Source organism: Salvelinus sp. IW2-2015, linkage group LG18 (assembly GCF_002910315.2).
Source record: "Salvelinus sp. IW2-2015 linkage group LG18, ASM291031v2, whole genome shotgun sequence".
Classification (NCBI taxonomy): Eukaryota; Metazoa; Chordata; class Actinopteri; order Salmoniformes; family Salmonidae; genus Salvelinus; species Salvelinus sp. IW2-2015.
The window spans coordinates 15,918,013-15,944,881 of NC_036858.1; the positions used below are offsets into that span (position 1 = coordinate 15,918,013).

Genomic DNA, 26,869 nt, shown 5'->3' on the forward strand with positions numbered 1-26,869 from the left:
CTTACTTGAGGAGCAGTAGAGAAATAGAGAACAAAAGAGGAAAGCCCCCTCCCCCCACTTGTGCTATGACATACCTGAACCTATTGAGATGTGCCTTTTATTAAGTAAATCAGGTGTTAAACGAGGAAAAAAGCAGACTCAAAAATGACACCATATATACCGTGCATACGTACAAAATATACCTTAAAATGTGCATGCGCCATTTTTCCCGCAAGAGTTGGCATTTATAAAAACTGAACTTGATGCGAGAATGTCCTTTCCTTCACGCAGACTTTAGACCAGGGGTCGGCAACAGGTGGCATGTGGGCCAAAACCGTCCTGCGAGTGATTTCTTTTGGCCCAACCGAATGTTTTGGATAAAAAAGACAAAAATCACCAGGAATTCAGCTAAAAATGAGTTTCATGTAGGAAATCTGTTCCAAGTATTCCCATGAATAAAAAAAGAAACGTGATCATTTCAGATCTTTATTACATTGAGACTAGAGGTCGACCGATTATGATTTTTCAATGCCGATACCGATTTCGATTATTGGAGGACAAAAAAAGCCGATACCGATTAAAATCGGCCGATTTATAATAATAAAAAAAWATATATATATATATCATACACACACATTTTTGTAATAATGACAATTGCAACAATACTGAATGAACAATGAACACTTTTATTTTAACTTAATATAATACATAAATACACACACAGCTCTGAAGTGACAATGATACTGAAGAGTCTGCTTAGGAGACAAATACTCTCAACTGTTTGAATAAAAATAGAGTTTAAGTTACCTGTGATGAATGTTGAAAACAAAAACTTTAATTTCTATATGCAGGAAATCCTATTTTAATAATGGGCATGGTAAGAATTGACAACCAAAGTGCGAGTCATAATTCCCATGACACCTTTTAGCAAAATCTGAAAAGCGGTTTCTTCATTTATTCCATAGGATATTTTTAGATTCACTTAAAATAAGGTCTGTGTTTCGTGTAGGCTTACATCACCGTGCCAATTTTATAACCTGTCTCTTATACACATCTAGATGTGTATAAGAGACTAGATCAAGACATTCTCTATGGAAGACATGAACGGTAAAATAACGAAGGAACCCCTTTCAAATTCAGCTGCAAGTTATTACAGGAATTATAACGCGTCGACTATTTCTCTCTAAACCATATACCTTTGACTAATCCGGAAACTATCACCTCGAAAACAAAACGTTTATTCCGTTCCGTATTTTATCTAACGGGTGGCATCCATGAGTCTAAATATTCCTGTTACATTGCACAACCTTCAATGTTGTCATAATTACGTAAAATTCTGGCAAATTAGTTCGCAAAGAGCCAGGCGGCCCAAACTGTTGCATATACCCTGACTCTGCGTGCAATGAACGCAAGCGAAATGACACAATTTCACCTGGTTAATATTGCCTGCTAACCTGGATTTCTTTTAGCTAAATATGCAGGTTTAAAAATATATACTTGTGTATTGATTTTAAGAAAGGCATTGATGTTTATGGTTAAGTACACATTGGAGCAATGACAGTCATTGATTTATTGTTTTTTATAAGATAAGTTTAATGCTAGCTAGCAACTTACCTTAGCTTACTGCATTCGCTAACAGGCAGGCTCCTCGTGGAGTGCAATGTAATCAGGTGTTAGAGCATTGGACTAGTTAACTGTAAGGTTGCAAGATTGGATCCCCCGAGCTGACAAGGTTAAAAATCTGAGGCAGAACGTTCCTAGGCCGCCATTGAAAATAAGAATGTGTTCTTAACTGACTTGCCTAGTTAAATAAATTTAAATAAATTAAATAAATAAAAAAGATTAAATAAAGGTGTAAAAAAATATATATAATTTTTTTTTAAAGCGGCAAATCGGCGCCCATAAATACCGATTTCCGATTGTTATGAAAACTTGAAATCGGCCCCGATTAAATCGGCCATTCCGATTAATCGGTCGACCTCTAATTGAGACATGACTGTTTCTGAAAATAACAAATCAATTTTTGGGCATAGTTGTGGTCAATTTGCAGTGTACAGATTATCATAACTACGTTCCGGCCCCTGACAATCCGCTCGGACCCCTGCTTTAGATCAGAGTTTTGGATATGACGAGACACCTATGTTTCCACCCTAAAAATGGGATTTCTTGTCCACAGAGTGGAACGGCGGGCTGTCAAGCTCACGCCCTTTCCTCTCTTTGGATTGGTAGATACATCTCGTTATTTTAATACTTTTTTGAATAATCGTGTGGTGTTGACGTCAATTGCCTGTATTCAATGGCGAGAGATGCTATTCTACTTTCCTCATGTCATGAATATGCTTCACCATCTCGCGACAACTGTGATAAGTGTTTTTTTCTCAAAGTTGTCGGGATGTCACGTGTCCTACTTATATCAGTACACTCGTAACAACCTTAGCATTACGAAACTTTATTAGATCAAATAAACATAATAAAGCAAATAAGCCATTCAAACTCTTGACCTCCATGCAAAAACTCCTTGCTTGGTGTGCAAAGGAAAGGAAAACGCCACCTGCTGGAGAAGACAGGTTTTTTGGCCCAGTTAACCATCTGGCTTAGACCAGAGATGGGCAACTCTTTACTGCACCGCTGTGCACCTCCCACATTTTGTAACAATGCGGAGGGCTCAATATACCTACGTACAGCTCCACACTGATTGGTTGATGGTAGGTGGGGGGCGGCAGGTCCTGTATAAACCACAAACCGCCTTCCCGACAGCTCTGCGCTGCTCCACGAGGCGCAAGAAGTATGGCGGTCCCCATACACTTACAACAAATGCCTTGTTGGCTAAGTTCGCTGTACTATACATTGCTCTCCATTAATATTTTTTTGTATCAGCATTTGTACAGTATACATCATCCTAATTTTATCTCCAAGATGTTGTCAATTTGAAAAAAAAAGTACATATTGCCGATATATTGGTGCATTGAACCATGTTGATCACAATTTAAAAACTCAGTAGATATTGCGAAAGCCATAGAAACAGAATGAATAGAATGGGATGCCCCATTCAAGTCAATGATTGCATAATGGGTGGACTGGCAGCCATTGGGTATACTTGCATAGGAGCAAAGCAGGACATGTACACATCAACATGTGCTGTGATTTGTTGATTCAACTCAAATAGGCATTACAAAAACACATTCCATTGAATGAACTACATCAGGTAACAATTTCAAATGAACATTCTACATCACCATGGAAATGAGTGCGTCACAATATCAGGCAGCCATTGCGAGTGGACCCATGAGTATACCAGTCAAATTGACAGGGTTAGAGGTTCCACGCCTGTTCTGTTCATTTTATTTCTATGGCTAAAACAATGACATCATACTATGTTTGAATTCCGACATCTTTATGCACATTGGCCATTGTCTATTGAACCATTTGAATATGTCCATTGTTGTTTGGTCCTTAAAAATCACTCTCGTAAAACAGTGCAATAACTCAGCTGATGGCAGTGTTTGGGACAGAGAATGTGCAGTGTTTGGGACAGAGAAATGTGCAGTGTTTGGGACAGAGAAACAATGTCACATTGAGACAAGTACTGAAAGAGCTGAGGCCTAATTCAGTGTTTTTTTCTTCTTGTCTCCAATAAAATGCATGCTATTGTCAAAGAGTTAAGCTGAATCCATACTCCAATGTTTCTCTGTGACTTTGGGGGAAATGCTGAAAACAGCATTCAGGGCTCCGTCACACCAAAGTGCACATCTGGCATTTGAAAGGCCCGCAAGTCAGAAGTGTGACAATTTTTTCTTCTTCTATTTTTCGGCCATGATGGAGTCAACGACCGCCTTGTTCAAGTTGGAGACGGAGCGTTGTAATGAGGACACTGGCATTTTGGTTTGTTTTGAATGCAAGATTTCAGAGTGCTTTCAGCTGAACTCTCACAGCTATTCTTGGTCGTCAATGGTATGTCCGAAGCGTGCACTTCATTCTTTAAAACTGAAGGTTTATGAATAATTATGAAATTGTAGATGTTCCAAAAGGGGGGTTAAAGACAGTTTTGTATTAGGCAACTTGAGTCTAGAACTTGATTGTCATGACTTGGAACTTCCAGCACCAAGTCGTTCTTCGCCCCCTCCATAGCCCCAAATGCAATACACTAATAGACTGTACATGGGAAACATATTGGCTTGTAGAGAACTGTTATACCTTTCTCAGCTAAAGTGGGGTGGGAAATACTCAGTAGGGTCTCTACTAACCAAATACAAGCATAATATCCCGCTGCTAGGAGAACGGTAATGTAATGTAAAGGACTCGGACGCTAAGGACTTGGACTCGAGGACTTCGGGTATCAGACCAGACAATATTAGACATTAGCCAAGAACATTTGACCGACATATCAACATATTACATTTATATATGAAATGCTCAGACATATATACTACACGGCCAAAAGTATGTAGACACCTGCACGTCGAGCGTCTCATTCCAAAACCATAGGCATTCATATGGAGTCGGTCCTCCCTTTGCTGCTATAACAACCTCCACTCTTCTGGGAAGGCTTTCCACTCGATGTTGGAACATTGCTGCAGGGACTTGCTCTGTGCAGGCCAGTCAAGTTCTTCCACACCAATCTCGACAAACCATTTCTGTATGGACCTCACTTTGTGCATGGAGGCTTTGTCATGCTGAAACAGGAAAGAGCCTTTCCCAAACTGTTGCCACAAAGTTAGAAGCACACAATTGTCTAGAATATCATTGTATGCTGTAGCATTAAGATTTCCCTTCACTGCAACTAAGGGGTCTAGCCTGAACAATGAAAAACAGCCCCAGACCATTATTCCCCTTCCACCAAACTTTACAGTTGGCACTATGCACTCGGGCAGGTAGCGTTCTTCTGGCATCCGCCAAACCCAGATTCGTCCGTTGGACTGCCAGATAGTGAAGTGTGATTGATCACTCGAGAGAACGCATTTCCACTGCTCCAGAGTCCAATGGTGTCGAGCTTTACACCGGTCCAGCAGATGCTTGGCATTACGCATAGTGATCTTAGGCTTGTGTGCGGCTGCTCGGCCATGGAAACCCATTTCATGAAGCTCCCGACTAACAGCTCCCGACTAGTGAGTGTTGCAACCGAGGAGACAATTATTACGCTTCGGTGCTTCAGCACGCCGCGGCCCCTTCTGTGAGCTTTTGTGGCCTACCACTTTGCGGCTGAGCCGTTGTTGCTCCTAAAAGTTTCCACAATAACAGCTCTTACAGTTAACCGGGGCAGCGCTAGCAAGGCAGAAATTTGACGAACTGACTTGTTGGAAAGGTGGCATCCTATGACGGTGCCACGTTGAAAGTCACCGAAAGTAACTTTTTTTTATTTATTTTTTTTACCTGTTTTTCTCCCCAATTGGTAGTTACAGTCTTGTCCCATCGCTGCAACTCCCTTACAGACACGGTAGAGGCGAAGGTCGAGAGCAATACTTCCTCTAGAACACGACAATGCCAAGCCGCACTGCTTCTTGACACACCAATGTGTCGGAGGAAACACCTTCCAGCTGGCGACCGAAGTCAGCTTGCAGGCGCCCGGCCCGCCACAAGGAGTCACTAGAGCGCAATGGGACAAGGAAATCCCAGCCGGCCAAACCCTACCCTAACGCGGACGACGCTGGGCCATTGTGCTCCGCCTCATGGGTCTCCCGGTCACGGACACAGCCTGGGATTGAACAAAGGTCTGTAGTGACGCCTCAAGGACTGCGATGCAGTGCCTTAGACCGCTCCGCCACCCGGGAGGCCCCAGTAAGGACATTCTACTGCCAACGTTTGTCTATGGAGATTGCATGGCTGCATGCTCAATTTTATACACCTGTCAGCAATGGGTGAGGCTGAAATAGCCGAATCCACTCATTTGAAGGGGTGTCCACATACTTCTGTATATATAGCGTATATGTGCATAAGACTCAATTTAAAACAATGCATGCGTGTGCATACATGCATAATATCATCCCGTCTAATTCACGACTTCTTGATGGAAACCTTTCCAGATTCCCTCAGCAGGCGATAATGTATAAAACAGCAGACGATAAAGTAGTATAGCAGGCCCCGTGGGCACCGCCAATCAATAAACCAGCGGCAGGCGAAACACTTCCAGGAGCTCAGTCAAAGTCTCTGTCGATATTTATACCCCAACTTCTACCTGGAGTAGGCTGCGGTCTACAGGGTAGGACTCTGTGAAGAGGGGATAGACGTCCTTGAGGCGTCACTCTTCCTTCAGTGCGGTCTACCATAAAAGCACAACCCTATATAGTGATATTATTACAAGCTTATAACTGGGAATCAGGACTAACTTTCCATCTTGGTCCCCCTGTCACATGCTCTCGCTGAATCTTGTGATAGCAGACCAACAGACATATAACATTGCCAAACATATGGTATAGCATTAAGCATATCAATGTTTTTTGTCTTGCATACATTTGGCTGGTTTCAATACATTATTTAGACAGTGCTTTTTCCATATATGATCGTTAAAGAGATATTGTCACCCTTTGGGGTCCAATTATAGTCAAGACAGACATGAGGCCTTCTGTCTCTCACAGCAGGAACGGTGCTCCATTACAATACGCCACACAACTGTCCTTTGTTCCGAAGCACGGATTCCAACTATTAAGATTCTCATTGACCGGATGCATCCATAGCATATGGCGCCTTGAGAGTGAAAAAAAGAAATGTTTAAGTTCAAATTCATTATTTCTATCCATTCTATTGGAGGGTGAACTTACAGCTAAAATCAGAGAAAAATTTGTCCCTTCCCGCTACCATTGAGGTTAGTACCCAAATGTGTTATTGAGTTTTTAAATTATTATAGAACTTTAAAAAAAAATGTTTTATTCATTATCGGTTAAATTGTCCGATATTTTGATATTTAATACCCTGGATACATACAAATTAGTTTGGATGGAACAGTCCCCCTAGGGTTTTACATTGCAACTTTACCACATGCCGCTAACCGTGCTAGTGTGCTACAAAATCTTTCATAGCACAATATTTAGGACACCACCAACTTTGTCTATCAGGAACAACCTCCCAGGCTTATGTGACCAACCAGGTATGCAAACCGGATAACCTGCCCGCCACAAGACTGTGTTAGCCTGTTGAGCAAAACCTAGGCATCAGCTCAGGGAGCTAACTCAAGTCTTCAGGTCTCAAACAAATGTCAGGCTACCCTAGTCACGCTAAGTTACTTACAGTCACAGAATTGCAACAGGCTCTCAATTTATGGACGAGGGCCATCCGTGGCCCCCTTAATGTGCTTGTGGTCCTCTCCACTTCTACCCTCGCTATCTTCCTTTCTATTCCCACATGTCGMCTGTTCAATAATTCAGTAGAACGCTTGCTACTGGCAGAGCATATTCCTGCTCCCCCCCCACGCCCCCTCTCTCCGCGCTGGTCTTGTTTAGGATATCTAGTGAACAGGGGTCTGAAAGCCTTGTAGGATACACATAGTGGGCTTTAATGAACCAGGGGTAAAAAGCTTCAACATTAAAATGCATGAGACCTTGAGAGAAGAGAACGGCGTACCGGGAAGTCAAGGTAAATAAATACTAATAGGTTTTTCTGAAAAGAAAAACACTCAAATGACGCTGGCGCAAAACAACAAGTATGTCTGATAAAAGGTTTTAAGCCAGTTTGAGCTCCCGGGCCTCAAACAAAGGTCTTTTTTCCTACCCTATAGAACAGTTTTGTGCTTGGCCCCCTCTTGCAATATGCTACTGATTCACTGAGAGAGATGCTCTGGCCGGAAGCACAGTTAGTGTATAATGTCAAATACTGGAGAACATTTCGTAACAGGCCTGTGAGCCCCACAAGCGTCCCCTTTTTCGTTGTTGTTTTCAGGGTATGCCAGGATTTTCGGAGGAAACAGAGGGGGACAGAGAACGGAGGCAAAAGACGACAATGTTGCGCCACCCTATTAAGATTCCTGTTGGCTTTCCCTGTGTGTGTGTGTGTGTGTGTGTGTGTGTGTGTGTGTGTGTGTGTGTGTGTGTGTGTTTGTACGAACACGTGCGCATGCGTGCATATAGAACAAAACACCAGCCTCTGGCTCTCTTCAGGTCATTGGTTTCTCATTCTCACAGGGTACAAAAATATATCATTTGTTTCCATGCGAGTCGTTTTAAGTAAGAGAACATTACATTTATGTACATCACACAGAGTTTAGTTATAACACAAAGCGACTGCATAACAACTATTTTAAAGGATGTAGTCATGGTGACAAAAACAAGACAACTTCAGGGGGATGGGGTAAAGTGCAGTAATATTTTGAACTGGTTGATCATGGATTGTCTCTTAGGCATACAGTGGTTTCAGAAAGTATTCACAACTTTCCCCCCCCCAAAAAATTGTGTTACAGCCTGAATTTAAAATGGATTAAATTGAGATGTCACTGGCTTACACACAATACCCCATAAATTTGACAAATGAATTACAAATGTAAAGGAGAAATGTCTAGAGTCAATAAGTATTGTTATGACAAGGCTAAATAAGTTCCCATAATAAGTTGCATGGGTTCACTCAGTGTGCAATAGTGTTTAGCAGGATATTTTTCCATGACTACCCCATCTCTGTGCCCCACACAATTATCTGTAAGGTCCCTCAGTCGGGCAGTGAATTTCAAACAGATTCAACCACAAAGACCAGGGAGGTTTCCCAATGCCTCGCAAAAGGGTACCTATTGCTGTGGTGCATCTGTACACCCAGTCACTACAAAGATACAGGCGTCCTTCCTAAAGCAGTTGCCGGAGAGGAAGGAAACCGCTCAGGTATTTCACCATGAGGCCAATTGTGACTTTAAAACCGTTAAGAGTTTAATGGCTGTGTTGGGAGAAAACTGAGGATGGATCAACAACAATGTAGTTACTCTACAATACTAAACTAATTGACAGAGTAAAGAGAAAGAAAGCATGCACAAAAAAATATTCCAAAACATGCATCCTGTTTGCAGTAAGCCACTAAATACCGCAAAAGAATTGCCAAAGCAATTCCCTTTTTGTACTGAAAACAAAGTGTTGCGTTTGGGGCAAATCCAATACAACACAATACTGAGTACAATTCTCCATATTTTCAAGGATAGTGGTGACTGCGTCATGTTATAGATATGTTTGTAATAATTGAGGACTGGGGAGTTTTTCAGGATAAAAAAGAAAGGGAATGGAGTGAAGCACAGGCAAAATCCTAGAGGAAAACCTGGTTCTGTCTGCTTTTCACCAGACACTGGAAGATTAATTCACCTTCCATCAGGACAATAACCTAAATCACAAGGCCAAATCTACACTGGTGTTGCTTACCAAGAAGACATTGAATGTTCCCGAGTGGCTGAGTTAGTTTTGACTTAAATCTACTTGAAAAACTATGGCAAGACCTGAAAATGGTTGTTTAGCAAAGATCAACAACCAACTTGATAGAACTTGAAGAATTTTAAAAAGAATAATGGGCCGTGGAAAGCTCTTACAGACTTACCCAGACACTTACAGCTGTAATCGCTGCCAAATGTGCTTCTACAAAGTATTGACTCAGGGGTGTGAATACTTATGTAAATTAAATATTTATGCATTTAATTTTCAATAGATTTGCCAACATTTTTTATAACATGTTTTCACTGTCATTAACAGGGTATCGTGTGAAGATAGGAGAGCAACGCAAAATGTGGAATAAGTCAAGGGGTATGAATACTTTCTGAAGGCACTGTATTAAGAAAGAGGGTGGCAAGGGAGCCACTTGGACGTGACACCAGGGACTGCCTCTAGTGACAGGATCCAGACCAGGGAACGATTTGCGTATCACACCAATGAACTGAGTGGAGTGGGTCCAGGCCAGCGGAGCGATTTGGATGTGACACCAGGTCTGGAGGTTACGTTCTGTAGTTGCCGAGGCTTTGAAGGGTGTAGGTTGCCACGGTATCAAATAGCCAACCACGGGTAATGACCGTGGCTATCCTCTGGAGGGCTGTGGAGAACACACAGGAAGTGATGATGAGGTATGTGTTGCTATGGCAACACCCTCAACAACAAAATGGCCACAGGTGCATTTAACTAAAACAGGTAGACGCAGCGATATGACATCACACGCAGCGGATCGACTTCTTACACCATTTGCTCTTCCCAATGCGAGCGTGACCTTGTGTTACCTTGTGTATGGGCTGATGTGTGTAGTGTGTGAGATGGTGCGACGTGAATGTGTGCATGTCTGTGTGTTTGATTAAAATCGATGGTGCAGAGGGGCTAGCAGGTTTAACTTGGTTACCTGGGAGAGCCTGCGGACGCTGGGTAAGAAAGGCCACGTTAAATATGTAACTACACGAACTAGACCACCGGGAGAGGGATGTATTGGGTGTGGTGCCGTTAGTAACTTTTTAATGAAAGAGATTGTATTTTGTGGCACAGAATTGATATTTTTCACAAAATATAGCATGTTTAAAATGGTGCCCCATAAGGATGCTGCTGCACCACCTCTCTCATCACCCCTCCCTCCCTCCCCCTCTTTAGCTTTATTAGTCCATTTGTTACAACGGACATAAAAATACAAAAATGTATACATGTTTCTCAGACCCCCAGATAGTACGCACAAACACAGCCCTTCCATCTGTCTGACACACTAGAGGTCTATCCCTGTGCGGTGCTTCAGCCTCAGGGCGATAGGGTGTGGATGACTTATGTAACCGCCCTGTCGCTGGCCCGGGACGGCACCATAATCACAGCATTTTTCGGAATGGAGCCTAACGGTGTGTGTGTTTGTGTGAGAATATGTGTGTGTGTGTGTGTGTGTGTGAAAGAACATTTTTGGAAATGTGTGTGAAAGAGAATGTGTGTGTGTGTGTGTGTGTTGTGTAGTGGGTGTGCACGTGCACGCGCGAGTGAGAATGTGTGTGTTTGTGGAAGAGTGTGTTTCCACTTGTGAGACTCACCTTTGTAGTTTATTGGTGATTGGTCCGAGCCTGGTTGTACCACTATTAGCTGACGAGTTTTCTGACAAAAAGTAAGAAAAATAGAATTTATAATCCCCTCTTCCCCACTACTGTATCCGGAATTATCCACTCAAGTAAAGAACAAGAGTAATTTAGTATTTCTCCACTTTCAGTTCTTTCAGTGCAGTTACAACACAGGTCTTACAAAGGCCCACACTGTGATATTTACAGCCGATAGACACAGTAACCCTTCTCCAGGGTTAACACACACACACACACACACACACACACAGGATACTTGACGCATTACAAGTCACGCATTACAAGTCTATCTGCATTCATCTTGCACTGACTCTAAGGGATACTTAGAAATACTATATATAGTAAGCTCCAAAAGTATTGGGACAGTGACACATTTGTTGTTGTTTTGGCTCTATACTCCAGCACTTTGGATTTGAAATGATACAATGACTGAGGTTAAAGTGCAGACTGCTTTAATTTGAGGGTATTTTCATCCATATCGTTTAGAAATTACAGCACTTTTTGTACATAGTCCACCCCATTTTAGGAGACCAAAGGTATTGGGAGAAATTCACTTATGTGTATTGAAGTTGTCAAAAATGTAGTATTTGGTCCCATATTCCTAGCACACAATGTTTACATCAAGCTTGTGACTCTACAAACTTGTTGGATGCATTTGTTTTGGTTGTGTTTCAGATTATTTTGTGCCCAATAGAAATGAAATGGTAAATAATGTAGTGTGTCATTTTGGAGTCACTTTTATTGTAAATAAGAATAGAATATGATTCTAAGCACTTCTACATTAATGTGGATTCTACCATGATTACAGATAATCCTGAATGAATCGTTAATAGTAATAATAATGAGAGAATGTTAGACGCACAAATGGGGGGGGGGGGGGGGAAGTGATATTTGTGCGTCTAACTCACTTAACTTTAGACTACTTTAATACGCATACAATTTCTCCCAATACTTTTGGTCCCCTAAAATGGGGGGGACTGTGTACAAAGTGCTGTAATTTCATAGTCGTATAATTTCAAATCCAAAGTGCTAGAGCACAGAGCCAAAACAACAACAAAAAATGTGTCACTATCCCTATAATTTGGGAGCTCACTGTACACACTCTGTATCCCCCCCCCCCACACACACTTTCATTCTCATCATATGTTGCTGCTAGTCCGTTCTTTATTTTACTCTTATTATTATCTAGCCTGATGCATCGTTGGGAAAGGCTCGTAAGTAAGCATGTCACGGTAGTATTCGGCGCATGTGACAAATAACATAATATTTTCAAGGTCAGACAGACATTCTTACCAGTTCACCAGTGAAGAGAAGAGGCTCTTGGACCACCGTTGCGCCGCAAAGCTCCACCATCCACTCCATCTGACCTGGAGAAAAAGGGAGAGAGCGAGAAAGACATACATCCTGATTAAGAGACAGAGGTCAGTGAGTTTCCCAGAGCCTTCATTAATAACGTGACTCTTGAAAACCTTTGCACGTCTACGAGTGATCCAGACAACTCGTAGGGCAGCCAAAGGGCAACTCGTAGGGCAGCCAAAGGGCAACTCGTAGGGCAGCCAAAGGGCAACTCGTAGGGCAGCCAAAGGGCAACTCGTAGGGCAGCCAAAGGGCAACTCGTAGGGCAGCCAAAGGGCAACTCGTAGGGCAGCCAAAGGGCATCGTCAGATGCTTTTTATTGCCCCACTGCGTCACTTTATTCACAGAACATCTCTGGTAAAACTTAGAATCAAGATGTTTAGGCTATCTGTCAGACAGTGCAACTTGGTCTCAGAGCATTGCGTATTATTCTGTACGTAAATCGGTGACCCTCCATTTTGTATGATACGTATGGTATATATTACTTTGTGGATGTCTATCACCCATTTGCAAAACGTACTATATACACACACACTACATGACCAAAAATATGTGGACACCTGCTCATCGAACATCTCATTCCAAAATCATGCCCCCCCACCCCCTTGCTGCTATAACAGCCTCCATTCTTCTGGGAAGGCTTTCCACTAGATGTTGGAACATTGGAAGCAAATCCCTGCAGCATCTTGCAGCACAAGAGAATTAGTGAGGTCGGGCACTGATGTTGGGCGATTAGGCCTGGCTCGTAGTCGGCGTTCCAATTCATCCCAAAGGTGTTCGATTGGGTGGTAGTCAGGGCTCTGTGCAGGCCAGTCAAGTTCTTCACACCGTTCTCGACAAACCATTTCTGTATGGACCTTGCTTTGTGCACAGGGGCATTGACATGCTGAAATAGGTAAGGACCTTCCCCAAATTGTTGCCACAAAGTTGGGAGCACAGAATCATCTAGAATGTCATTGTATGCTGTAGCATCCCTGGAACTAAGGGGATTAGCCCGAACCATGAAAAACAGCCGCAGACCATTATTCCTCCTCCACCAAACTTTACAGTTGGCACTATGCATTGGGGAAAGTAGCGTTCTTACGCCATCCGCCAAACCCAGATTTGTCCGTTGGACTGCCAGAAGCGTGATTGATCACTCCAGAGATCGCGTTTCCACTGCTTTAAAGTCCAATTGTGGCGAGCTTCACACCACTCCAGCCGACGCTTGGCATTGCGCATGGTGATCGTAGGCTTGTTTGCGGCTGCTCAGCCATGGAAACGCATTTCATGAAGCTCCCGATGAACAGTTCTTGTGCTGATGTTGCCTTCCAGAACTCAGTAGTGAGTGTTGCAACCGAGGACAGAGGATTTTTACACGCTTCAGCACTCGACGGTCCTGTTCTGTGAGCTTGTATGGCCTATCACTTCGTGGCTGAAAAGTTGTTGCTCCTAGATGTTTCCACTTCACAATAACAGCACTTACAGTTGACCGGGGCAGCTCTAGCAGGGCAGAAATTTAACGAACTGACACGTTGGAAAGGTGGCATCCTATGACRATGCCACGTTGAAAATCACTGAGTTCTTTCTTAAGGCCATTCTACTGCCAATGTTTGTCTATGGAGATTGCATGGCTGTKTGCTMAATTTTATACACCTGTCAGCAACGGGTGTGGCTGAAATAGCCGAATCTACTAATTTGAAGGGGTGTCCACATACTTCTGTATATATAGYGCATGTTACGAATTTGGAAAACGTAAAAGTAGCAAAAAAGTAGATAGTAGTTCAAAAGTTGCTAATTAGCTAAAAWTATCCATGATTAGATTYGAACTAGCAACCTTTGGGTTGCTAGGCGTTTGTGGTATCCACCCACCCCGACCAACCACCCTACTTTTGTAGCTAGCTGGGCTGGCATTTTATCCAGGTAGCCTAGGACAACTAAAACTAAACCGTGTACTGTATCATGACAGAGTCATAGACCGWTTAGGCAACATGAGTGGAAGATGGTATTGGCGTTTCTCTACAAGTCAACATGTTTTTTTTTTTATATATATATAGGTGATTAGATGATGTTAAAGTTGAAATGGTGCTGGAATAGTGGAGGCGGCGCATGTTTTCTTTGTGGTAACTCGAGGTTCTAAATCAATAGCTGTTTAGTAGTTTGAAACATGAACTTGCTTGACCATGCTGTAGGTCATTTAACGGTTTGTTACATGCAATATGTTTCGTGGACTTCACTGGACAGATKTTGCTCTCCGGTTTTGTGATGAAACAAAGGTGTGGTTGAATTTATTCTGCCACKGTATCATCCTACTGTCTCGGTTTATGTATTATAGTATCGAGGCATATGAATTAACAGGTTAGAGAGCAAACACAATTATCACAACACGTGGGTTGTAATATAGCTTTTTTYCCTGGCTTGGATTCTCCAGTGATTTTACCCATGCACCGCTACTGTTTGCAGCCATAGGTGGTAATATCGCTCAGAGCTGATCCCTCGTCAGTATTGTGGAAWAATTCTCATTTTAAGTATTGTGGAATAATTCTAATGTTAATTTGAATGAAAGCTGATCCAAGAGCGGCACTGCTTTTCTTTCAATCCTATCAGTGTCGACACATGGTCTAACCATGCACTTAGCGAACATTCTCTCTACATTAAAAAGTTGGCTTGAGGCCCTGATCATCTTAATTAAGTAACAGTCGAACGAGAAGGCCGCTATACCTCGYCATGGATAGGTATCAACTCCTTTTTTCACCAAGTCACCGGACTTAATTTCCTCCTTACCTCCTCTCCCCCATCTTCCACATCCCCAAAAACAATTTAGAGCATGGATTCATTACAGGATTTGATCACACGAATGGGAAGAGATAGGGAGAAAAGTATAGGGGGTGAAGGACGTAGCAGTGGGTTGGTGGAGAGAGGACTATTAAGGAGACCCTTACCATATGTGTCAATAGGTTGGTAACATAGAACCTGTCCATGAAGACCACGTCATTTCTCTCCGACGTAGGTGTTGGTGGTATACCGGTATGATGTTGATATGGATTTTGCCATATCGTGTTTTTACATCKGCATTGCTTGCTGTTTGGTGTTTTAGGCTGGGTTTCTGTATAGCACTTTGTGACATCGGCTGATATAAAAAGGGCTTTATAAATACATTTGATTGATAAATTAATACATGTATGAAATAAAGCGTTTTTGTTTTGTTAATTTCAGTCGAGTTTCTTCTCCTAAAAACATAGCCTTTTTTTTTTTTAGCAAAGAAGAAAAACTAGAAGCATGGACATTACACGCAATCTGCATGCCAATCAAAGTCAACAAACAAGCATGCGCAACTGCAGAGTAAGCGGAAATCTTGTGAAGTAAACTCCTTTCGTTAGCAAAAGTGCCCGAAAATCAAGCATCGAGAATGACTGACAAGGAAAATAACGCTATTGAGGTTGATTTGCAGGACGACGAATAATTGGTTCGAAAAAAGGGGGCCTACTCTGCCGTTTGGAACTGGTTTAGCTTTATATCCGACCTCGACCAACAAACAGTACTGTGTAAATTGTGTCGACGCACTCGCCAAAAGGTGGAAACACCAGCAATCTTTTTCACCACCTGAAAACCCTGCATGTGCACGAATGTGAAGAATCTACCAGAATGTGTGCAACAAACCCCCGGCACAATTCCCAAGACATCTTCAAGCAAGACCCGCACTCAGCTATCACTCAAGGCATCATTCGTTAGTGGCATTCCCTATGACAAAAAGAGCAAGAAGTGGAATGAGATAACGAGTGCAATTACGTATCACATAGCGACATGGAACCAATTCAAACTGTGGAGAAAGACAGTTTCAGAAAGTTGATTCGAACTCTAGACCCAAGATATGAGATGCCGAGCCGTAAATACTTCAACAACACTCTACACAGAATGTCGGGGCAGAGTTGCCAACAAAACCCGTAACGCTGCACTCTTCTCTACCACTGCCGACTTATGGTCAAGCCGGACCACAGAGCCATACATTAGCCTCACGATTCAACATTGACGACAACTGTAAGCTGCAAAGTGAATGCCTTCAGACCTCTTATTTCCCAGACGACCACACCGGAGGCATAATTGCAGCTGGGCTGAGGGAGGCACTTTCATCCCGGGGCTTGAAAGAATCACGTCAAGTATGTATGACCACTGACAGAGGATCGAACATGGTCAAAGCATTGGAGCTGAACAAAATGGACAAGACTAGGGTGTTTCGGACACAGGCTACACATTGCCATTGGTAAGTTTCAACGTCCAAAAACAGCTAGGTACCAGACTGTATTCCTTCCTCTAACATTATTCCACGGTTCCCTTGGCCAATGAATGACTACACCGTCGCAAAACCAACCTAAACCCGAGGTGACCTCTGGGTATGATATCATACGGTGAGAAGATTGGAACACTTTTTACACGCTCTCATCGTCAGAGTAGGGGTGTACGAAATGAGCAAAAAGTAATATCACAATATTTTCCACTGTCCGTACTATAACTACATAATATCACGATATACTGTACATTTTTATTTGAAGTATCACTTTATTCACTTCGTTAATGTCTTCAGTCTGTCTTGTTTATCGTTTGTGTCGGTCTTCATCCACAGGTGGTGTGATGTTCAGAGAGTTTCCATCACATTGCTTGGCTATACCAGGGGTGTCCAGCCCTTCTCCTGGACAACCACTGGGTGGCTTGTTTTGCGGAGTTATATTCTGTACCCTTTTCACATTAACGAGTCCGCACAAACAGAGTCAAGCCGAGCTGTACTTCCCTTCACTGTGCTAGCCTGGTTACGCATTCACCGTAGTGGCTGGAAAAAACGCTGTGAAAAGTTTGTCGCTATAGTTTGAAAATGGTATAATGTTGGTGCTCAAGAATCAGGACAGACTGTTGGACAAGAAACATGGGGGAAGGAACATTTACTGAAAACAATATATTTTGTGGATCTAGCCAAGAATTTGTTCACTTCAGGAAGAAAAACTTAATTCCAAAACATTACAAGGTTAGAAACGGAAATGACATTGTGTGTAAATCAACAAGCTACACATAGGAAACGAACCGCAACGTTGATGATTCTTTGCTTTCAGGGCTCGTGTTCACAGCACTTTGTAATTGCACTCTATATCCCAGTGAAATCGGGAAAAAAAATTTGCACCAACAAAGTGGCACTCGTAGACAAACGCCAAGTCTCCAGCGCAGACAGTGCAACCAAAACCACATTCATTTAATTTCTTACGTTTTATTCATACTTAACTTTTATTCAGTCTGGTAAGTCACAGATAAATGATCTTTTGCAATAACAACCTCGTTATTCAATASGCAAAAAGTTAAACATTTTCGACCTAAAAATATTTTCGACTTCAAGAAAATCCTCATTTGGGGAAAGCCAAGTAAATGCACATGATGTAGAGATTATATAGATTGCACTTATTGTATATGATAAACACAGTGGAAGCAGGCAGGTAAATAATAGATGAAGATCCTGTTGAGACATGTTGCCGAGAACAGACTCCAGTTGTGTACCCTCTCCACGTGAAAGAAAGCCACAAACACATGCATGCACGCACACCCGCTGAAACTAGAGACATTTAGCACGTAATCTAAAGCAGGGGTTCTCAAAGTGGGGTCCACGGACCCCCAGAGGTACTGCGGGGGGTCCACCCCCTCCGTTTAAACAACAGATTAAAGCATTTTGGAATAAGTAATACAATGTAATATTATGAATCTACAATTTGTGTTCTCAACATGGGCCTGGGAGGCTCACAGGGACATTGGTATTCACAGTACTCCACCAATTACAATTTTATTTGYATTTTTTTTTAACTCTAAATTAGTGTAACTGTCCAGTGAAAATCTCACTTTTAAAAGTTAATATCCTGTTAACTCATACCCAAAATGTTGACTCATCCTAGTCGTATTGGTGGCCAATGTTCCCTCTAAGCTTCACGGGTGAGTGGCCATGCACCTCCAAGACTGCCTCGCAGAAGAAATGCCAGGCCGCGCAGAGACGAAAGAGATTGAACGTCACCGAGGTCGCCCCATTACTTTGCACTATACAGAGCAACGTTTTTTTCTGTGATCCAATCAACATTATATCAGCCCCTTTTCAATGCAACAAACCTAACTTTTCAAGATTGAGTTTGTGACTCTGTAGTAGGCTGAGTCAGAGCGCACTCGAGTAGAATTATATTGGTGAGGATAGCCCAGGAGTGGTCTTTCAAATCACCCGAGAGTGAATGTGCTTTTTTAGATCAGAGCCACGCGTGTGCACATTTCTGATATTCTTTGACGTTATTAGACCAGTTATAGATAAGTATAGGTCAGCAATTTGGAGTTACTGCTTMCTACAAGAGCACAAGTGTAGGCTACATTTCTTTGAAAAGCCAGTCAGGTAAAAACCTTATGTCTTAATTAAAAGGGTCAGTGTTGAATTGAATATGCAAATAAGCCCATAGGCAGAGGTGTAGAATACATTGTCTAATTCTCTGTATGGTAATAATGATGACTTTTATTTTGTGGTTTCTTGCATCATACAACACAATACAATTTACATTCACCTATTTGGCCCATGGTGTTACATTAATCAATGTCAAGCCCTTCATAATGTTTTTAAAAATATATATATTTGTCTCATGCAATGTATGCCAGCATTGAACACCACATATAGGCTACTATAGGATGTCATAGATATCATGAGCTATTTCCATGTGAAAATGTTATGGGATTTGCTTAATTGGTTTTGTTGGTAGGCCTACATTACGCTCAAATAGTAGCCAATATACTATTGTGGCTGTGTAAAACTGTCAGGGTACAGCCTTCAGTGTCTACTGTAAACGCACGCCAAAAGATGCATTTTTTTTTTTGAAGAATGTTCAAGTTTCCGCTCACAAGACCTAATATTTGCTCAGTGTCCCAAAGAATTTACAGGGAACATTGTTCGTGGCCAAAGCATAAACTTGAAGAAAAATAATAATTAGTCGGCTGATTGAGCCGACCAATCAGCAGTCTACTTGTATTAATATTTTTAATGACCGGTATATGCCCACACCATTCTGTTGTTGGGGTACTCCCACACCATTCCAACACAGAAAAGCTGATTTTGAACATGCGTAATTACCTTCTTTTTTTTAATGGAAATCTGTTTACCACATAATGTAATTAATTATTGGTCATGATTCATAGAAATCTGGAAACAGTGGGCAGTTACTTTAAGCTTTAAAACTGCAAGTATCTATCTCTGCCTCATTGCAAAATGTGTAGAACTGCAGGAAATTAGCTTGAAAACGGCAACATTTTCCTTCTAATGCTAAGAGCCGGGCCTTTAAAATGTTCCTTCCCAGGGCCCGAGAATTGGTTTGTCTGGCCATGCACTGCCGAAGTCATGGTAAAACTCCTTTGTGTTTTTGTGTTCTGATTATGATGGGGTGCCTGATGAATTTGCTATCAGAAAAGGGGTCACAGGCCCCAAAAGTTTGAGAACCCCTGATCTATAGTGCACGTGCAAACCCATTAGCCAAGCCTGCATTGATACAGCTTGCAGAAATACACATTAGGAGCACTTTGATGCCCCAAGACCTTCATCCATCCATCCATCCATCCATCATACGGAGAAGAAATGTTTTTGCATGACGGAATATGAATTCTCCTCTACCTCTTCCGAACAGTGTCTCTTCTAAAGCGGAGTGGACAGAGAGGACAAGATATAGATACCCTTCACAGTCTCTTTCCATCAGTGTTTGCCGCTTATCAAATTTGTGATGAAGGGAGAAGATTGAACCTCAACCTCCAACTACCTACAGTGCCTTCAGAAAGTAGTCATACCCCTTAACTTATTCCACTTGTGACTCGTTTCAGGTTATGTCGCGCGTCACTACTTCACAGGAGCACCATTTGAAAGTAAACAGTTTTTTAAAAGTTATCAAAAATGCATTTTTGGGCAGTAATACCTTCTGGAACATGTGAACTTTCATGTGCCTTAATAACAAACTTGTATGCCATCTGTGAATACGAATAAAATGGTTAAATTACAAGCCTAGTTGGTTAAGCCCGAGAAAGCCAGCAACCTTCCCGCTAGCCACGATTAGCCGAGATAATGAGTGTGGTGGACATGCCAGATGAGTTCGGATTGGTCATATAGCACGCTTCTGTCTTTTTGAGCTGGCCAGTATGTGTAGGATAATCCTGTCTAACGCGGCTTTTGTTTTGTTTTATGTATCGCGTATTAAAAACGTAAGACTCCACTATGCAAGTATCCATTTCAATAGAAAGTCACTGCAACAACTTTTTCATAGCACTCTCATCTGAGTGTGCCAGAGTGCAGAATAACTGACAAATTTACAAACGCTCAACCCCCGTTGAATATGGCCGGTGTCAGTAAACGTTGGCAAAAAAGACCAACCAGCTCTGCTAGGGCGAGTAAATTGGTTAGAGTGAGCTGTTCTCTYTTTTGTGTCTGGAATTAGTCAGCAAGCTAGCCAACATTAGCCAGTTGACATGGGTGCTTGACTGCTGTTGTCAGGTCAGAACGCTCGGATCAACCCTACTTTCTGGCCAGAGCGTCCAGTGTGCGCCCCGAAAGCGAAACGCTCCGAATTTACAAAGCGGCCAATCTGACAACACCCAGAACACACTCTGGCACTCCAGATTAAATTTACGAATACACCTGTAGTATAAACCAGCCTTTAGTCTTGAAATCTTTGGTTGATTAGTACATAGTACATGTGAATCCTTAAATAGATGGGTGGTGCTAAAGCTTAAAGAGGGTGTGAACGATGCTGAATGGGTGTAGACAAACAAGAGTTCTCCAGTTTATCAACTTTCAAAGCAGAATTACTTTCCCTATTGTTCCTCAACTGTAGTGTATGATTGACAATTTGCTAGCTCTGAGTCTCTACTTTTAACCAATGTAAAAAAAACAACTTCAACACCATTTGGCCATGTACTCTTATAATCACCACCCGGCGCAGCCAGAAGAGGACTKGCCACCCCTCAGAGCCTGGTTCCTCTCTAGGTTTCTTCCTAGGTTCCGGCCTTTCTAGGGAGTTTTTCCTAGCCACCGTGCTTCTTCATCTGCATTGCTTGCCGTTTGTGGATTTGGCTGGGTTTCTGTATTACACTTTGTGACATGTGCTGATGTAAAAAGGGCTTTATAAATAAAATGTGCTGCTTCCTTGCGTCAAATGTTGCTGCCTAAGACCGAATTGAGCCAGTCGGTCACATTTTGTGTTACAGCCCGAATTCAAAATGGAATTAAATATATGTTTTCTCACCCATTTACACACAGTACTCCATCATGAGAAAGTTAAAACATGTTTTTAGAAATGTTTGCAAAAATATCTAAATTTACATTAGTATTCATTCCCCTGAGTCAATTCTTTGTAGAAGCACCTTTGGCAGCCATTACGGCTATGAGTTTTTCTGGGTAAGTCTAAGAGGTTTCCACACCTGGATTACACATAATTTTCCTATTATTTTCAAAATTCTTCAAGCTCGGTTGAATTGGTTGTTGATCATTGCTAGACAATCATCTTTCAGGTCTTGCCATAGATTTTCAAGTAGAAAATTCACTGTCTTCTTGGTAAGCAACTCCAATATAGATTTGACCTTGTGTTTTAGGTTATTGTCCTGCTAAAAGGTGAATACATCTCCCAGTGTCTGATGGAAAGCAAACTGAACCAGGTTTCCTCTTGGATCTAGTCGTTTCCTTCCTATCCGGCAACGGAGTTAGRAAGGACGCCTGTATCTTTGTAGTGACTGGGTGTATTGATACACCATCCAAAKTTCAATGAATAACATCACCATGCTCAATGGGATATTCAGTGTAAGATTTTTTTTTGGACCCATGTACCAATAGGTGCCATTCTTTGCGAGGGATTGGAAAACCTCCCTGGTCTTTGTGGTTGAATTTGTTCTTGAAATTCATTGCTCGACTGAGGGACCTTACAGATAATTGTATGTGTGGGGTACAGAGATGAGGTAGTCATTCAAAAATCATGTCCATGCAACTTAGTATGTGACTTGTTCAGCAAATGTTCACTCCTGAACTTATTTAGGCTTACCATAACTAAGGGGTTGAATAGTTATTGACTCAAGACATTTCAGCTTTTCATTTTTAATTAAAATTGTAAAAGATTTTTTTTTAACTATTCTATTTTGAGGTATTGTGTGTAGGCCAGTGAAAACAAATTTTAAATATTCTATCCATTTTAAATTCAGGATGTAACAACAAAATGTGGAAAAAGTCAAGGGGTGTGAATACTTTCTGAAGGCACTGTACTAAAAAGAGTCTCCAAGAAGAGTGAAAGATTACGTCTTAAGACAATTTAGAAGTGTTTACATGTTTTCAGACCTTTGGCACCAACTTTACTCCACAGTTACCCCTAAGGGCAAAGAATTGCTGTATAATGTTCAGGTAATTGGCAAAATAAAGGAAACACTTGAGTAAATGAGGGATACAAATTATATTGAAAACAGGTGTGGTTCCTGAGTTAACTAAGCAATTAAAACATCCCATCATGCTTAGGGCCATGTATAAAGTGCCCATTATTGGGTCTACCATGGCTAGAATAAGTTCTCTTAGTGACTTTGAAAGAGGGGTCTCAAAGGAGCATAGCTGGTTTAAAGGGTGTGTGTGTGTGTGTGTGTGTGTCAGTCACCAAATCTCAACCTAATTAAACACTTATGGGAGATGAGTGTCAGCAAGACAAAATAGATGATCGTGGACTACAGGAAAAGGAGGGCCGAACAGGCCCCCATTAACATTGACAGGGCTGTAGTGGAGCGGGTCGAGAGTTAAGGTCCTTGATGTCCACATCACCAACAAACTATCATGGTCCAAACACACCAAGACAGTCGTGAAGAGGGCACGACAACGCCTTTCCCCCCCCTCAGGACACTGAAAAGATTTGGCATGGGTCCCCAGATCCACAAAAAATTATACAACTGCACCATCGAGAGCATCCTGACCGGTTGCATCACCGCCTGGTATGGCAACTGCTCGGCATCCGACCGTAAGGCGCTACAGAGGGTAATGCATACGGCCCAATACATCACTGGGGCCAAGCTTCCTGCCATCCAGGACCTATATACTAGGCGGTGTCAGAGGAAGGCCCAAAAAATTGTCAGAGACTCTAGCCACCCTAGTCAGACTGTTCTCTCTGCTTCCGCACAGCAAGCGGTACCAGAGCACCACCTCTAGGTCCAAGAAGCTTCTAAACAGCTTCTATCCCCAAGCCGAAACACTGCTGAACAATTAATCAAATGGCCACTGGACCATTACATTGATCCCCCCCATTTGTTTTTACACTGCTGCTACTCGCTGTTTATTATCTATGCATAATCACTTTACCTCTACCTACATGTACAAATGACCTCAACTGACCTGTACTCACGCACATAATATCTCTACCAGTACCCCCTGTACATAGCCTTGTTATTGTTGTCATTTTGTGTTACTTAATTATTATTTTTTTTACATTAGTTTATTTAGTAAATATTTTCTATTTATTGAACTGCATTGTTGGTTAGAGGCTTATAAGTAAGCATTTTACGTTAAGGTCTACACCTGTTGTATTCGGCACGTGACAAATAACCTTTGATTTGATTCTGGAGCGGTGTCTGAAACAGCGTTTCCCACCGCCATCAACTAAACACTGAATTATGGAATGGTGTCAAATCCCTCCAATAGAGTTCCAGACACTCTATGCCAAGGCAGCTCGTGGTGGCCAAGGCAGCTCGTGGTGGCCAATGCAGCTCGTGGTGGCCAATGCAGCTCCGGCAGCTCGTGGTGGCCCAACACCCTATTATTAAGACACATTGGTATTTTCTTTMTTTTGGCAGTTACCTGTAGCTCCTCTTGTGACTGCCACAAGTGAGGTGAYATGTACATATGTCTGGTTTAAAGTTTTAAAAACCTTGCAAAGTTAAACCTTTGTGTATTTTCATTTTCATGCTATTATACATCTGCCAGTTCCGACTGCATTATTTGCACTGGCAAAGCTAAGATGGTCGCCATTGTCATTTCAGTGGACTATCCCTTTTAAGAGGGAATGTCCCTTTAAGAGGAAGGGGAGCAGTTTGGGGGAAATAGTGTGTGTGTACCTGGATGAGGTTTTTTTTGTGTGGAAAAACTTTTAAGTAGCCTAGATTAAGCATTCAAAGTTACACTTGTTGCTAATTTTTGTGGATTGTTAAATCAACGACAAAAGGATTCCTTTGTTTTGGAGGAAGCCTTAACATTGAGCTGTTGTAAGATCTCCACCAGGCTGGATTTCCCTCTCCCACAACCATCTAAGATCCATCTTGTTTTTTTTGTGTGTGTTTTTTTGTGTGTGTATTTAGGTCACATTTTGAAGGGGGATTGCACATTTTTGCCTTTTGATTAACTTTGGGACATTTTTTTTGTTGCGATTCTATTTGGACTTTCTGGGACTTGGACTTGCTGAACTTTGTTTTTGGTCTAGTTGAAGAAAATCAAATAGTTTGGATGGTTGAAACACTACCAATATATGCATATTTTGTTCACTTTATTCATTTTGTTGGTCTTAAAAATAAAACAAGTTTTAAAATTTGACCTTAATTTAAAAATAGGCAAGTCTTGCTTTGGTCACTCATGTGAAGACATAGGAACACGGTATTTCTTTGAACTTTTATATTGTAGCATGGTTTGAGATCCAAGCTGGTTGTTAAACTCTAGCTATGACTCATCCATAACTTTCAGTCAGTTCTCAACCCTCCCATTGCACATTGCAATTTATAACCATTCAATAAATTGACAGGCACAGAACAATGGGCTTCAAACTGTTCCCAACGTCAGAGAACTACTCCTCTATGCCAGAGTGTGTGTGTGTGTGTGTGTGTGTGTGTGTGTGTGTGTGTGATGAGTCAGTTGAGTGTCGGAGGTGTGAGTCCTACAGTCACATTGGTAAATCGGGGGACCTGGGTAGACACGTGATTCATTTTCTTGTCTCTAACAAGACAGCGGTACTACGGTCCTGGGGAGGGCTTTCCATAAATGCTAAGGCCACCTTGTTTTTCCTGACGTCCAGCCTTTCTTCCTTTTATGCCTTTTCACTTGTCCTTTCTTGAAAAAAATACTATATCTCACACCAACAAATAAAAACAGCATTAATATCTCTCTTCCCATAGCCAACGTTCCAAAGTTCAGCCACACTGTCACCTGCAAAAGGCTCTAGGGGAAACTGATGATACTTCTAATTTAAATGGACTTCTATTTCGAATGAGGGGGCGAACTGTATTTTTTCACAAAAACATTAAACATCCACCATTGCCAAATAAATCAATGGTATTTTCTAAAATATATATATATATATATATTTTTTTAAGTGTTCCAGCCTCAACCCATTTCTTGGCGAGGTGAGATTGTGTAGTATGGTCTGTAGCGGGTTGTTTTCTGGTCGGCGTTGCAGTTACTTACCAGTGGTCATATCGGTGAAAGGGCCTTGGAAACAGATCTCGTAATCCTTCATCAGCAGCTAGGGAGAGAGAGAGACAGGAGCTCCGTTTAGATTTAGTCAATTCAGGAGATAAGACCTTCTTCCAGGTGGGTCACAAAGGCCCAAAGCAACATCCAGGTCCTGTGGGACCATAACGTTCCATTGAAACCAGTGGAGCCAAGGTGGGGGGGGGGGGGGGGGGGGACCCCGCCTATACAATGGTAGGGAAAACACTGTATTAAACCAAAAGCACTAACTGCTTTTGAATCCAGTATGGTGTCAAACAGAACACGGGGACAAAAAAAAGGCTCAAGCTGTACAGAATTCTCCATGGTAACATCCATGCTTTTGGTAAAGTGCACCGCCAGTCAGGCACATCTCTACTGTTTACTGTTAATTTAGACCTATACATGGAAAATATATGTTCTAAATGGGTATCTCATGAAGTACTTCATTATCAATAGTTAACATTTGTCCAAACAATAAAGTTATTTATAGCCAGTCAAGCCATATAAAGCGACAACACTGATTTCACATCAAAGCCTAGGCTAATATCCACGATTCGGTTGGATGGTACTGTTTTAGAAGATAAAGCGCCAACCTTTTTGACTGAGAAACACTCAATCTCAACACTTCGGTCTCCATCCATAATGACCGCTAGCCCGCGGTGGCGGTCTGATGAACAAACGTCTCGCTTACATATTTCTCATTTAGACACCTAATGCCCTTCAGGTGGAATTAAAGGACATGATAACACACACACACACACACACACACACACACACACACACACACACACACACACACACACGCACGCACGCACGCACGCACCTGTCTCTTATACACATCTAGATGTGTATAAGAGACAGAGCTCGTGGTGGCCAATGCAGCTCCGGCAGCTCGTGGTGGCCCAACACCCTATTATTAAGACACATTGGTATTTTCTTTCTTTTGGCAGTTACCTGTAGCTCCTCTTGTGACTGCCACAAGTGAGGTGATATGTACATATGTCTGGTTTAAAGTTTTAAAAACCTTGCAAAGTTAAACCTTTGTGTATTTTCATTTTCATGCTATTATACATCTGCCAGTTCCGACTGCATTATTTGCA

At 42.0% G+C, this 26,869-nt stretch overlaps 1 protein-coding gene across 2 annotated transcripts in view; it reads right to left on the reverse strand.

The window, feature by feature from the left end:
• Positions 1–8,057: 8,057 nt before the first annotated feature.
• LOC111977731 (BRCA1 DNA repair associated) overlaps positions 8,058–26,869 on the reverse strand; it is a 41,798-nt gene continuing 22,986 nt past the window's right edge. For both annotated transcript variants that reach the window (XM_024007304.2, XM_024007303.2), the window contains exons 18-21: positions 25,743–25,800; positions 12,251–12,324; positions 10,916–10,976; positions 8,058–9,957 (exon numbers count right to left, since the gene is read on the reverse strand). In XM_024007304.2, coding sequence (XP_023863072.1) covers positions 9,863–9,957; positions 10,916–10,976; positions 12,251–12,324; positions 25,743–25,800 — 288 coding nt within the window. In that variant the 3' untranslated portion in view covers positions 8,058–9,862. The remainder of the gene's footprint in view (positions 9,958–10,915; positions 10,977–12,250; positions 12,325–25,742; positions 25,801–26,869) is intronic.